Here is a 14,991-nt window from a genome sequence, read left to right on the forward strand (position 1 = left end):
AACATCAAATTGATCAGGAATACAGTGTAGACATTGTTAATGTTGTAAATGACTATTGTAGCTGGAAACGGCAGATTTTTTATGGAATATCTACATAGGCGTACAGAGGCCGTTTATCAGCAACCATCACTCTTGTGTTCCAATGGCACGGTGTGTTAGCTAATCCAAGTCTTTGAAAAGGCTTATTGATCATTAGAAAACCCTTTTGAAGTTATGTTAGCGCAGCTGAAAACTGTCATCCTGATTAAAGAAGCAATAAAACTGGCCTTCTTTAGACTAGTTGAGTATCTGGAGGATCAGCATTTGTGGGTTCGATTACAGGCTCAAAATGGTTAGAAACAAAGAACTTTCTTCTGAAACTCGTCAGTCTATTCTTGTTCTGAGAAATGAAGGATATTCCATGCGAGAAATTGACAAGAAACTAAAGATCTCGTACAACGCTCTTCACAGAATAGCGCAAACTGGCTCTAACCAGAATAGAAAGAGAAGTGGGAGGCCCCGGTGCACAACTGAGCAAGAGGACAAGTACATTAGAGTGTCTAGTTTGAAAAACAGACGCCTCACAAGTCCTCAACTGGTAGTTTCATTAAATACTACCCGCAAAACACCAGTCTCAATGTCGACGGTCTAGAGGCGACTCTGGGATGCTGGCCTTCTAGGCAGAGTTCCTCTGACCAGTGTCTGTGTTTTTTGCCCATCTTAATCTTTTATTTTTATTGGCCAGTCTGAGATATGGCTTTTTCTTTGCAACTCTGCCTACAAGGCCAGCATCCCGGAGTCACCTCTTCACTGTTGACGTAGAGACTGGTGTTTCGCAAGTACTTTTTAATGAAGCTGCCAGTTGAGGACTTGTGAGGTGTCTGTTTCTCAAATTAAAAGTCTAATTGAAACTTGTTTTCAAAACATTATTTAATCACCTTTCAATAACCTATAATTTCCGTTCTCAGAACGTTAATGAAAACTTTCCGGAAACCATAGTAAGACGTTATCAGAACCTCCCTGCAACCTAAAATTGAACGTTCCCAGAACAGGTGAAATTTTCACTTCAGTTCTCAGAACATTCAGTTTCACCGGCCAGGAAACGTATAGCTTCGTTCCCAGAACCAATGGGAAACCAAAAACGTATGTTACCACAACTTCCAAGGAACCAAATGTGCTAGCTGAGTCAAGATTTGCCTCTTATCTTGCCTTTTTCTTGTGTTTAAATGTGTTTAATAAACCCATTTAATCATAGCTGAATATCACACAGAAGCATTGACTGACTAATAATGTATAAAATACATCTAGTTTGATTTCCTTACATTATTTTCCTGTATGTCCAACTCCCACCCATGAATTTCTCGACATCCTTATTTGGGCGGAGAACGTCTTGAATGCATGTGTCATTTCGCTGAAAAGGCGTGAGATGGGTGTGGCTTCCCCACACATATCCAATTAAACCCCATTCATCTGTGGAAAGGGGCGAGGCCGCAGAGTGAAACCCTTGCAGTCTGTGGACGGGAGTTGGTGGAGGGGGCGGGGTTATGAGACGGAAGTGTCTACCGACTGGTCCAGCTGTCATCGACTAGAAGAGACCATTCGCACCGGCTGACTTGGAAATGCAGAAAATGGAAAAAAGCTGAAATATGGCAACATCTAGGAACCATAAGGACATGACGACAATTTAGAGGTACATAATGCACGATCTAGAATGAGTTTCATAAATGTAATGTCATACCAGAGAATTGCACTCAGGTTTGTACTCGTAGTTTGGAATTGCTAAATTATGATGACAACGATTGGTGCTAAGCTATGACATTGAACACACAGGACACGAAACCGACGAGGTCGTTTAAAGATACACATACCATTTAATACCAATATTACCGCAGATCCAGCCCGTATATCGCTGTCGGTGGAATTTTAGGATACATTTAATTTCTTGTCGACATTGTTGCTTATCTGCGTCGATTGCTCGCTAGATCGGCTACAATGTATCTACTGTGGTAGCTTGTCGGCTATTACCCTAGCGGCTTTTATACAGGGAACTAGGCTACCGTATGTTCAGAACAGACAAGAGACGTCATCAGTATTTGCTTTAAATGGTCGCGTCGGAGTTGGTCATTGGAGAAAAAACAAAATCTAGATATTCGGTAGGTGTTGGTGTATTTACCTTACTTATAACGCGCGGGCATAGACCCACTACACTGCATATAGACAGCATATAGATAAACACTGATAATCGCAATGTGTTTGATTGACAGAGCCCAACGCAGCAGCTGTTAGCTTGCTAGCCACATAACGACCTTTGGGAAGTGAAACGTCAACTAACAGTGTAGCCAGCCTGCCTGGTTGGTGCTATGTGCTTCTACCACATCTAACCTACGCAGCTTAACTCGAGTGTTTTCTGTTGTGGCTTGTTAGTGCTACTGCTATGCTTAGTCTGTGTAATTTTATCATGTAGCCTTGGCCTACGGTGGCTGAGCGAGTCAATGATTTCTTCTCATTGAGTTACATCACAGGACTAGCAGGCTGCAGTTGCAGCAAAGTCACTGCAGTTGGCGAGGCTGGTGTTGTTTTGGAAGGCCTGTAGGCTCAAATTGTGGCGTGACAGCCTTTGTATTTATGTCCTCAACCCACCCTCCCTTTCTACCTCACCCACTCTTTCCCCTACATCACCCTTTCCTCCCCCTTTCTCGCTCACGCCTTCACTCCTCACCTCCCCCTCACCCACTTTTCCCCCTTCTCTCCCTCACTCCTCTCCTTCCTCATGTTAAACAGTAGGAAATAGGCCTAGAAGACACTGAGATAAGAAGAACCAAGTTAAGGAGGAAACATCGGCTTTACCCCAGGATTCATAAATGGACGACTACGGCTTCGGAGTCCTGGTGAAGAATAACTGCAGTGGCATTAAATCTGCTTTCCCCGTGAGGATCCCTCCTCACCTCCAACCCCAGCCCTCCCACCTCAATCACCCCGCCAACCCCCCCAGCCCCCCTTCATTCATCAATAGCACCTCAGCCACCAATGGAGGAGGTAGTGCCTGGCTGTTCCCCTCCGTAACACCCCACAGTAACATGCAGGATGAGATCCTTGACTCCGACAAGGCCAAAGCCCTGGACCTGCAGGAGAAGGCCCAGCCGCAGGCCCTCTCCCCTGGGCAGCAAGAGGCCGGAGGTGGCCTAGGGGAGCTAGATGGGTCTCTACCTGAGGACTGCTCCATGGAGAAGGGCTCATTGGAGAGCAGCGGTGGGAAGGAGAAGCTTAGGGGTGGGATGGACTCTCCTCCGGTGCTGGGGGGGTTTGACTACCAGGACAGCCTGGGGATGGCGACGTCTGGAGCCCAGTCCACCACCACTACCTCCTCCCTGACCTCCTTCAACAACTGGTCCCCAACCGTACCCTCCAACCCCTCCCCCGTGGCCAGTGAGGACGTTGGGAGCGGGTTCTTTGGCCCGGCCGGTTCCAATGCTAACGGACCCCCGATGCTTTTCCAGAACTTCTCCCACCACGCCGGGCCCGGCTTCGGAGGGGTGGGGGGTAGCTTCTCCCCCCAGATTGGCCCTGTCTCCCAGCACCACCCTTCTCCACACCCCCACCACTACCACCCCCACAACCAGGGGGTCCCCCCGCAGCACCGCCGTTCCCCAGCCTCCCCCCACCCGCCCCAGCCCTCCTCCCCCCCTCACCCCCACCGCTCTGGAGCCTTCACCCAGCTGCCCCACCTGGCCCCTGCCCAGTCAAAGCCCCCCTCCCCTTGGGGCAGCTACCAGAGCCCTGTCCCCTCCACCCCCACTTCCACGTCCTGGAGCCCTGGAGTGGGGTACGGTGGCTGGGGAGGGTCACAGGGGGTCCGAGAGTACCGCAGGGGCCTCAACGGAGGGGTGACGGCCCTCAACTCCATCTCACCACTAAAGAAGTCTTTCCCCAACAACCAGGTACTCTTCTAGCTAGTTATACAGCACATGTCCCGTTGAACAACCAGGTACTCTTCTACCTAGTTATACTGCAAGTTATACTGCACACCTCCCGTTGAACAACCAGGTACTCTTCTACCTAGTTATACTGCACACCTCCCGTTGAACAACCAGGTACTCTTCTACCTAGTTATACTGCACACCTCCCGTTGAACAACCAGGTACTCTTCTACCTAGTTATACTGCACACCTCCCGTTGAACAACCAGGTACTCTTCTAGCTAGTTATACTGCACATGTCCCGTGGAACAACCAGGTACTCTTCTAGCTAGTTATACTGCACATGTCCCGTGGAACAACCAGGTACTCTTCTACCTAGTTATACTGCACACCTCCCGTTGAACAACCAGGTACTCTTCTAGCTAGTTATACTGCACACCTCCCGTTGAACAACCAGGTACTCTTCTAGCTAGTTATACTGCACACCTCCCGTTGAACAACCAGGTACTCTTCTAGCTAGTTATACTGCACACCTCCCGTTGAACAACCAGGTACTCTTCTAGCTAGTTATACTGCACAACTCCCGTGGAACAAGCTGGCACTGTACTAGATATACAGCACATCATACCTGCTAAGACTGGATGTCCCGAAGGCCTCAGACTGATGAGTAGCTTAACCATAATCATAATGACCTACAATTTAACTAGTAAATTATTTTCCTTCATTTAAATGTTTTGCCAAACTCATTGTGCTTGATTTAGTTGGTTATGATATAATTTATTCACGCCTACAGTCTGTAATCCAGCTAATACTGTTGTCTATTGAGCCTTAATATAAACTGTCTGTCATGCACATCAATGGTACAATCACATGCTACTATCCCACATGTACTACATGGTACAGTCCTACAGAATATTTTCCTGTCTTCCAGGTTCCCTCTCAGAAGTATCTTCGTAACAACACTGGGTTCAACCACAAGGCTTGGATGGAAGACAGCATGAGTCGCACTGACAACTTCCCTTTCCAGGTGAGTACAGAGATGAGCAAACTGTAGAGGGGAAAGTATATTCATCCACTCTTACAGGACAATGAAAGTGGAGTTAAAACATGCTTTTATATTGTTAAAACCAACACATGTAGCCTTGTTAAGGCCTTTTTGATTATGTGCAATACAGTACACATCAAAGTAAATGATAAGAGCAAATATGATCTAGTTACTAGAGTCTAGTAAGTAGATCGTCTGATAACATCAATGACAATCAGGCCAACTAAATGATTCAGCTCACATGTAAGTAACTATGTATAAGACTACATATCCAATAATACATCTGTCATTGTGGTGGTAAGCGAATGCCAGGATGAGGCCTATTCCGGTAATGTTTTCATCCAAAATGGCACAATATTCCCTGTATAGTGCACTACTTTTAACCAGAGCCTGGTCAGAAGTAGTGCACTATATATATAGGGAATAGGGTGCCATTTGGGACGGAAACCCCAGTCTTCTGTCCTTGTTAAAGATGCAGCGCGTTAGAGATGCCACAACGCATGTATGACAAATGTTGACATACTGTCATCTCACTTCTGCAGGCTTTGGCCCTATTTGAAAATCGCAGACATGACCTGGATTTGCGTAAATCTAGTTTTATCTTTCCAGTCACATACAGATCAGTGGTTACTTCAAAGAATGGATTCATTGAAAAGAATTCACTGTTTATCGACAGTTGTCTTTTTCTTTCTTCATCTTTATTTAACCAGGTAGGCCAGTTGAGAACAAGTTCTCATTTACAACTGCGACCTGGCCAAGATAAAGCAAAGCAGTGCGACACAAACAACAACACAGAGTTACACATGGAAGGGGCAGCATGACAGGGGCAGGGGCATGTGATACAAAGCAGTAGATTATCTATCTCTGTAGAATCAGATAAATAGATTTAGTCTGTATTTTAGTTGATAAGCGTCACCAGAAGGTCTCCGTGTAACTGTTTAGAGGGTCTGAAGTACCAGGATAACACGGGTGTCATCTATTATCAAAGCAAAACTCTGTCAAGGGTCTAGATTAGAACCTACCACCTCTGGGTTCTAGAGTCAGAATGGTTCTATTTTCCTGTTCTTACATAGAACACCGCAGGCTAATCATCGTGTTCCCTGTCTCTGTGTCTCTCTCAGCAGGAGAGAACCCGTTCCTTTGATGGCTTCAGCATGCACTCCCTGGAGAACAGTCTGATTGATATTATGAGGGCTGAACAGGATTCCTTGAAAGGTGGGTTTCTCTGTTTCACATAGTATGAAAAAGCACCCTGGGCCTGTATTCACAAAGCATCTCAGAATAAGAGAGGTGTTCTTGAATCAGTTTTCTCTTTTAGAAAATAAGAAATATGATTATATGGTCGGGGGGGACCTGATCATAGATCAGCAGTCCTACTCTGAGATGCTTTGTGAATATAGGCCCTGGTATTCTGGAATACTCCAAGCAATGAGAAAATATTAGCTGGACATACAGTAATGGCATATTTTGTATGTAGAGATAGAAGATTGATGTCACATAATTCTGACTGGTTGGTGAAATGGCTGCTTAGCTCAAATCGCTGCACCAACACAAGTGTGGTTGTACTGAATGCTCATAAAAGATGATACTCTTTGATGTCAGTCTTTTGAACGACGTATCCTGCTGAATTCCTGAGCTGCAGTAGTGCAGAGGAAGCACAGCCATATTTAAGACTGAGTCCTCTGAGTGGTGGGAGTACAGAGCAATACTCTTCTGTCTTAACCTGCTCAATCTCCCAGAGCTATCTGTTGTTGTACCTCTATGCTGGCACTTTCATCTCTGCTCTCCATTCTCTCCACCAACATGAATTAAACATGACGTTTTGTCTCATCCCGTTTCTGAAGACACGTTTTATTGCTAAGACTGTCACTATGTTAATGTAGGCCAGTCGATCCACCCTGATTACGCTCCTATTTCCCCTCTCTGAGCACGTCTCGCAATCGGTTGGCTGTTAAGTCAGAGTTCTCTGGATGCTTTGATGGTTCTGCTGCTCATCTCAATTCTCATTCTCAGTACATCACAGAACAGATACAGTTGTTAGAATGTGGCGGCTGTGTGGAGTTAGAATGTGGTGGCTGTGTGGAGTTCGAATGTGGTGGCTGTGTGGAGTTAGAATGCGGTGGCTGTGTGGAGTTAGAATGCGGTGGCTGTGTGGAGTTAGAATGCGGTGGCTGTGTGGAGTTAGAATGCGGTGGCTGTGTGGAGTTAGAATGCGGTGGCTGTGTGGAGTTAGAATGCGGTGGCTGTGTGGAGTTAGAATGCGGTGGCTGTGTGGAGTTAGAATGCGGTGGCTGTGTGGAGTTAGAATGCGGTGGCTGTGTGGAGTTAGAATGCGGTGGCTGTGTGGAGTTAGAATGCGGTGGCTGTGTGGAGTTAGAATGCGGTGGCTGTGTGGAGTTAGAATGCGGTGGCTGTGTGGAGTTAGAATGCGGTGGCTGTGTGGAGTTAGAATGCGGTGGCTGTGTGGAGTTAGAATGCGGTGGCTGTGTGGAGTTAGAATGCGGTGGCTGTGTGGAGTTAGAATGCGGTGGCTGTGTGGAGTTAGAATGCGGTGGCTGTGTGGAGTTAGAATGCGGTGGCTGTGTGGAGTTAGAATGCGGCGGCTGTGTGGAGTTAGAATGCGGCGGCTGTGTGGAGTTAGAATGCGGCGGCTGTGTGGAGTTAGAATGCGGCGGCTGTGTGGAGTTAGAATGCGGCGGCTGTGTGGAGTTAGAATGCGGCGGCTGTGTGGAGTTAGAATGCGGCGGCTGTGTGGAGCTAGAATGCGGCGGCTGTGTGGAGCTAGAATGCGGCGGCTGTGTGGAGCTAGAATGCGGCGGCTGTGTGGAGCTAGAATGCGGCGGCTGTGTGGAGCTAGAATGCGGCGGCTGTGTGGAGCTAGAATGCACATATTATTCTGCCTTCTAACTGACTTCTGTCTGTTCCTCTCCAGGTCGCTATGGTTTCTCTCACCAGGGCGGAGATGGGTCTTTGCCCATGAATGGTATGGAAATGTTATTTTGCCTCAATACTATAAAGTTTATAGCTTTGTTCAGTCATTCACAATAGTGGTAGTAAATTGGATGCGATTTGTTCATGGGATTTACATTATTTTGTAACCCTGTGCTGTTAAGAGTTGGTATGAAAGGTTGTTGTCTCTTGTTTTACATGCAGCTAGGAGCTATGGCAGACGACGAGGTAAAGCTAAACCCAAAATGTCTTCATGTTTTAGCTTCCATCATATCATTATTTGCAAAGCCTCGATTACGTCTGGTTTGGCCTCGCTGTGTAATAGGGTACTGTTTCAGATGTGTTTTCTTCCTGACTGCTGACTGTTCACTAGGCCCTGACTGAACCCGCAGAGGAAGACTTAAGTCCCCAGGGAGGATTTGAAATTTGTCTTTTTTTTTAACATAAATAAAATGTATTAATTCAATCCAAATACTATAAGCATGGAAGAGTTCCAGGTCATCTTTGTTGCAGTCGTGCTGACTGACCGTCTCACAGATTGCTATATTAATAACGTTCAACACTTGTGGTTGTTATGAGCGCGACAGCAAAAAGAAGATGACCTGACATGATTGCAGACTGCCTGTTTCCTGCTGGGCTTTTGTGACCTGGCTGTGGTAGCTTGTCACTGGACTTTAACAAAGCATTATGTTGCAAGCGCTTGAGGAAATTGTGGTTGGTTTCATGATCATGGTTCTCATTTGTCTTCACAATAAAAATGTATTTGGATAAAATCTTACCCTTTTCCCACAACTGAGTCAAACAGAGCTGAGCAGAGCTATACCAAGCTGGCCTGGTTAAACATTCACAATAATTGCTAGAAGGGACAATGTGTAAATGAAATATCAGAGTCAGCACAGTATGGTTTGGAAAATTATAACCACAAATGGGTGCTAAGTGGCCAAATAAATCCAGGGTGTCTGGGTTAGTACGGTTTGAGTATCTCTTTCTCTCCGCCCTCCAGGTCACTCTAACCTGTTCCCCATGGGGGACGAGCACTCCTTCGGAGAGGACGAGTCAGGTGACCAGGGACTTCCTGGTTTAGGATCCGCCCACTGTTTCCCGCAGCTCAACGGAGAGCGAGTGGAGAGGTACTCACGCAAGGTGTTTGTGGGAGGACTGCCCCCCGATATAGACGAAGGTATTGATCAATGAACAGAATAATACACCTTCTACAATGTTGTTTTGGGGTTAAAAACAATGGTTTGAGAGGTGTCTGTTTTCTATGGTAATGGACCCCGACATATGATGTCATAGAGGCTGTGGACCACTATTGCAGGTTCCTGAAGAGCCTGTGTAGCTGACTAGCTTTGACTCTTTCATTCTCAGATGAGATCACTGCCAGTTTCCGCCGGTTCGGTCACCTGTTTGTCGATTGGCCCCACAAGGCTGAGAGCAAGTCCTATTTCCCACCCAAAGGTGAGTCTGATATGGTCACATTGGCCAGGGAATACTCGGTGCCTGGTAATGAAGGGAATACTCGGTGCCCTGGTAATGGAGTACTCGGTGCCTGGTAATGAAGGGAATACTCGGTGCCTTGGTAATGAAGGGAGTACTCGGTGCCTGGTAATGAAGGGAGTACTCGGTGCCTGGTAATGAAGGGAGTACTCGGTGCCTGGTAATGAAGGGAGTACTCGGTGCCTGGTAATGAAGGGAGTACTCGGTGCCCGGTAATGAAGGGAGTACTCGGTGCCCGGTAATGAAGGGAGTACTCGGTGCCCCGGTAATGAAGGGAGTACTCGGTGCCCCGGTAATGAAGGGAGTACTCGGTGCCCCGGTAATGAAGGGAGTACTCGGTGCCCCGGTAATGAAGGGAGTACTCGGTGCCCCGGTAATGAAGGGAGTACTCGGTGCCCCGGTAATGAAGGGAGTACTCGGTGCCCCGGTAATGAAGGGAGTTCTCGGTGCCCCGGTAATGAAGGGAGTACTCGGTGCCCCGGTAATGAAGGGAGTACTCGGTGCCCCGGTAATGAAGGGAGTACTCGGTGCCTTGGTAATGAAGGGAAATAGATGAAGGTCATGAGAGTATTGAGCGCTTTCTTTCCCCTCTCAAGGTTATGCATTCTTGCTGTTCCAAGACGAGAGCTCTGTCCAGGATCTGATTGATGCCTGTATCGAGGAGGATGGCAAGCTCTACCTCTGTGTCTCCAGCCCCACCATCAAGGACAAGCCTGTGAGTGGAGCTTTACGTGTGTGTGTGTGTGTGTGTGTGTGTGTGTGTGTGTGTGTGTGTGTGTGTGTGTGTGTGTGTGTGTGTGTGTGTGTGTGTGTGTGTGTGTGTGTGTGTGTGTGTGTGTGTGTGTGTGTGTGTGTGTGTGTGTGTGTGTGTGTGTGTCTGGCTAGTGTGAGACAGTCTGTCTGAGTCTCCCACACACCCAGGCATTATTTAAAAATGTTTTTAACTGTAATTAAACTTCTTGGTTGGAGTTGTCTGTCCTCCTTGTCAGTCTAGCACTGCTGGTATAAATAGTTGTGAGATTTCCCCAGGCCACCTCCCTAGTTCAGCCCAGTCCACCCCCCCATGGTTCACATCTAGTTGTATGGACATGGTATGGACATTGAAAGATAATTTTACAGATGTTATATGGAATTTGGTACAGCCTTTTCTAGATGTTGTTTGAGTGTTATATGGGTGTTATATGGGTGTTATCTGAACGTTGTATGGCCATGCCTGTGTGTTCCTCTAGGTCCAGATCCGTCCCTGGAACCTGAACGACAGTGACTTTGTGATGGACGGCTCTCAGCCTCTGGACCCCAGGAAGACCATCTTCGTAGGGGGGGTGCCACGTCCTCTACGTGCAGGTACTGGACTGTGTTTCTGTGAGGAATGGTGGGGGGAGGCAGGGTGGAATGGGGTGAGAGAGTGGAAGAGCTAAAGTCCCTGAGCTACAGTTGTAATACCTAGGCTTTAGCTCAGCAGGCTAACACTGTCTGGCGTGACAGACCCAGTCAGCCACATCATCAGCCTATATGTGTCACTGTTCCAGTGGAGCTGGCCATGATAATGGATCGTCTGTATGGAGGAGTGTGTTACGCTGGCATCGACACAGACCCTGAGCTGAAATACCCTAAAGGAGCGGGCCGTGTGGCCTTCTCCAATCAGCAGAGCTACATCGCTGCTATCAGCGCTCGATTCGTTCAGCTGCAGCACGGCGAGATCGACAAACGGGTGAGTCAGTCTGGTCTTTGGTAGTTTAGCGGAGCCACATACGCTGTGCATTTTGTCCAGGAGAAGAACCATAGAGACCTCACGCACACAATAGCTAAGCTACAAAATGGAGCTGGGTCTGAGCTTCTCCCCTCTAGTTTCTCTTTTGTCCCATTCCATCTGGGTATGTTTAATCTCCTCTTTCTCCTTCTGTCCTCCCCCTCTTCCCCAGGTGGAAGTGAAGCCATACGTGCTGGATGACCAGCTGTGTGACGAGTGCCAGGGGACACGCTGTGGGGGGAAGTTCGCTCCCTTCTTCTGCGCTAACGTCACCTGTCTCCAGTACTACTGTGAGTACTGCTGGGCCACCATCCACTCCCGGGCCGGACGAGAGTTCCACAAGCCACTGGTCAAGGAGGGGGGTGACCGGCCCCGACACATATCCTTCAGGTGGAACTAGGGAGGGTGCCGGGCTATGTTGTAGAAAATAAAAGCACTTTTCTTTTTTCTGGTTCCTATTTAGTTTGGAAAATTAATTTAAAAGCTTATTTTAATCTTTATTTTTATTTTTTATCGGACCTTCTCAGAACAGTAAATGCTAAGAAGAAGGACAACTAAGTGAAAGAAATCCCGTTTTGAATTTAAGTTAAGGTGTGCATGAGTACTTGGATGCATTATTAGATATGAGAAGAAATGTTTCTTCTGACTTGACTGTACTTTCTTTTCTCACATTAGCTGGCGAAGCTGCTTACATTTGTTGTCAAGAGTAACATATAACATTTGAGTGAGCTATGTGCTGCACCTCAATCAGTATATTAACTAGAACAGTTGTGTGTTAGAAGGGTACACTTATTTTAGTTAATTTACGCATGCAGGATTAGATTGCTATTTGTATCGTTAACCAAAGGTTGAGAGTAACTGGTCGGGTTAAAGTTCAATAGTCAAAGAAAACCACTGCAGAAGGGCAGACTGACCGACAATTCCCTTCATCATAAATAAACTGTTCAGAATACATGCAGGATTATTTAAGAAAAGATGATCCTCTCGGGCCTGGCAGCGATTACTGGCATGTGTTTCTAGATCATGGTTTTAAATTGACTCTTTGTAGCCAGAATGGGCAAACCAAAGATTGGCCTAAAAACAAGTGATCAACGGCAGTTGATTATCTGAGGGGTTTAAGGACTATAAGACTCCATTTTCAGGTTCAGGAGGTCAGGAAGGCTAGTGCTGTTTTAAGTTGTTGAGAGAGGGGAGAAACAGTCTTTGGAAAGACAGGTTTCAGCTGACAGACTACAGCCCTAACTGGCTAGGCAGGGCTCAGGTATTGGCAGTAGTATTAGCTCACTTTATATTGTCAGGGATATTAGCACAGGATGCTAACATGCTAATGTTGTAGTACTAGTAGGAATTCACAGTACAGTGGTAGCTAGCTACAGTGTTCCCTGAGTGACTCATAGTATGTAGCCTGGTCCTGGCCTGTATGTGCTTCAGTGTTTAACCAACTCCTCTGCCTATCCTTGTCCAGCTAATTAACACCGAGAGTTGGCTAAAGCACAGACAGACTGGACAACCAGGCTAGTCTAATGGTTGATCTGATGCACTCTCTCTCCCATGACTGGAGTGTAGAGGAAATAGATCCGAACTGTGGCGAATGGATACGCTAGTGGATCCTAGCTGTGGAGGATGAATACGTTAGTAGCGGGACACTCTGAAGAACTTGCTGTCACAGAGATAAAGATATTATTTTATACATGGCCTGCTGATTTTTGTACAGTGTTTTCTAGCTGATTATTTTGTCATGAACATATACATTTATTATGCACTACTTTTCTAAATATGTTTTTCAAGTCATTTTAGGCACATTTTTCACAAGATGGGATAACTCCTTTTGCAATACCTCATTTTTTTCACTTGGTGAGAAATAATTTTGTACCTTTGTTACTAAGAGATCTGCATTTATTGTAAAACTTAATTTAAAAAGAAAAAATTAATGATATTAATATAATTTTCAATTTAGCTTTTTATATATTTAAGTGCTGGTAAATGTTAAATTGTCTGGTCCATTGGTGTGATTGTGTAAAGGAAAGATAAACAGACAGACTACAGATGGTTAGCCAATCGTGTACAGACTTCTCTTTCATAATAATAAACCATAAGTACTGGATCTTAAGGCATGACGAGACCTTTCTAAACTTATTTTGATAGTCTTGAAACATATATTCATATTGTAGTGGGGAAGGAAAATCTAGATGACATTTTTTGGGTGGGTGGATGAGTAAACCCTTATTCCCTTGTATCATCAGAGTGAATGATGACAGGTGTTCTAAAAACTATATTCTCTTTCTGGAACTACCTGAAGGTTCCAGAACGTTCCAGTTATTCTATGCATGCATGACGTAATACAGAATAACAACATGACTATTGGCTAGTGTTAATGCAGGAAACTATTGTAATGCGCTAGAGCGCTTTCCTTTATATTTTTGTTTGAGATTTTGGTTCTCTTTCAGATCACCTCCTAATATCTAGCTTCTCTTTCTCTCCTAAAGTCTGCATCCCTCGCAGACGCACGCAGGCAGGCAGGTAGGCAGACGCAGGCAGGTAGGCAGACGCAGACGCAGGCAGGATACCAGAGTGATAACACTTGTACGAGTTTAGCCATATAGACAACACTTCTTCCTAAAAGAGACTTGATCACTCCACCCCTGTGATGTGGCATGCTTTGGGACATAGACTTGAATGTGTTTCATGTTGCAAGTTAACTTTGAGCCCTTATGTGCAATCCTTCTCTCCTAAAACAGTTTCTCTCATTCTGCAATGTAAACCCATATAAACCATGTAAACATTAAAACAGGATTCTTTTTTTGTCTACTATTGTTCATGCTGGTGTCTGCAAAGCAAAATGTTCTACTAATATATATATATATAGTGTGAATTTATTTTTAAACATTAGTTTTGTGCTTATTCAATGATTATGCTACTGTGATTGAGAAAACATTGTATATACTAGGTTGGTGATGTATTTGTTATATTCTCAATTGAAATGTAACACTTTCATTTGGATCAGATTTTTCTATTTTTTGGGGTGATGTGTTGAACTTGTTGATGTCTAGGTTTTCTAATTGCTGTATTGTGCGCCACATTCAGAGGAATAATGTCTGTTAGTATTACTTGATTGCGAAACATGCCAATAGTTTTTAATGGTATGCTGGGAAGGTTGTATTTATTGATATACCTTTTTTACTTGAGACATCATCTTGATTTTTATTATGTCATTTCACATTTATAAGTTCCGATTTATATATATCCCCCCCCCCCCCCCCCAATTATGTTGTGCTAATAACAGATGTCAGTTTTTATAGTTGGTTTGTAGAACTGAAGAAAAAAGATCTAATGTCATAATCATTTGCAGCCAACTATTTCTAACTGTATGCATACAACATTTGAAGTATGTGTATTGTGAGATGTTGAAAGAATTAAACTCCGCTGTGAGGAGAACAGTGGTTGTGGTCAATTTCTTGAGGAAAGCAAGGCATGTGTGTTGCTAAAAGTGTACATGTACTGGAAAAGGAAAAATGTACACCAGTTCTGTTTTAATTTTTTTTGTACATTCCTTTTGAACCCTGCACCCAAATATGAATTAATATTTGACTCATGCACTACAACACCTCATTCTGTTACTAAAGTGGACACTTAACTGCACTCATGGATTTAAAAACATTGGATTAATATAAATTGGATTGAGGGAGTTTAGCACCATATTATACACCAGTCCATTCCTCCAAGGGGAGTAAGTGTACATTTCATGGAGATTGTTCCTCTTCCTCACAATACCCTCCCCCACCCCCTCCTACATAGTTTTGTTCCTCTTTTTAATTATGTAAAGTGTATTGTGAACTTGACTAGAAGGGTAGAGAA

General features: G+C 45.2%; 1 protein-coding gene across 7 annotated transcripts; it reads left to right on the forward strand.

Annotated features, from left to right (window-relative positions):
- Positions 1-1,516: 1,516 nt before the first annotated feature.
- On the forward strand, positions 1,517-14,571 carry LOC139581670 (cytoplasmic polyadenylation element-binding protein 4-like). 7 transcript variants are annotated; one of them, XM_071411678.1, is made up of 12 exons: positions 1,517-1,669; positions 2,761-3,917; positions 4,827-4,922; positions 6,065-6,155; positions 7,873-7,923; positions 8,094-8,117; positions 8,893-9,069; positions 9,258-9,347; positions 9,983-10,101; positions 10,616-10,730; positions 10,916-11,097; positions 11,309-14,571. In XM_071411678.1, the coding sequence occupies exons 2-12, from the start codon at positions 2,841-2,843 to the stop codon at positions 11,534-11,536; spliced, it is 2,250 nt and encodes a 749-aa protein (XP_071267779.1). In that variant the 5' UTR covers positions 1,517-1,669; positions 2,761-2,840; the 3' UTR covers positions 11,537-14,571. The 7 variants fall into 7 exon arrangements, with proteins under 7 accessions (XP_071267779.1, XP_071267781.1, XP_071267776.1 ...); XM_071411675.1 differs by having other exon boundaries at positions 1,518-1,669; positions 6,062-6,155; XM_071411677.1 differs by having other exon boundaries at positions 1,570-1,669; positions 2,764-3,917; positions 6,062-6,155.
- Positions 14,572-14,991: the final 420 nt, after the last annotated feature.

Source organism: Salvelinus alpinus, chromosome 7, assembly GCF_045679555.1.
Source record: "Salvelinus alpinus chromosome 7, SLU_Salpinus.1, whole genome shotgun sequence".
Lineage (NCBI taxonomy): Eukaryota > Metazoa > Chordata > Actinopteri > Salmoniformes > Salmonidae > Salvelinus > Salvelinus alpinus.

Coding starts and splice junctions, on each gene's coding strand:
- LOC139581670 (XM_071411675.1), top strand. CDS start 2,841: ATGGACGACTACGGCTTCGGAGTCCTGGTGAAGAATAACTGCAGTGGC. Junction 8,118..8,892: donor GAGCTATGGCAGACGACGAG/GTAAAGCTAAAC, acceptor TCCGCCCTCCAG/GTCACTCTAACCTGTTCCCC. Junction 11,098..11,308: donor ACGGCGAGATCGACAAACGG/GTGAGTCAGTCT, acceptor CCTCTTCCCCAG/GTGGAAGTGAAGCCATACGT.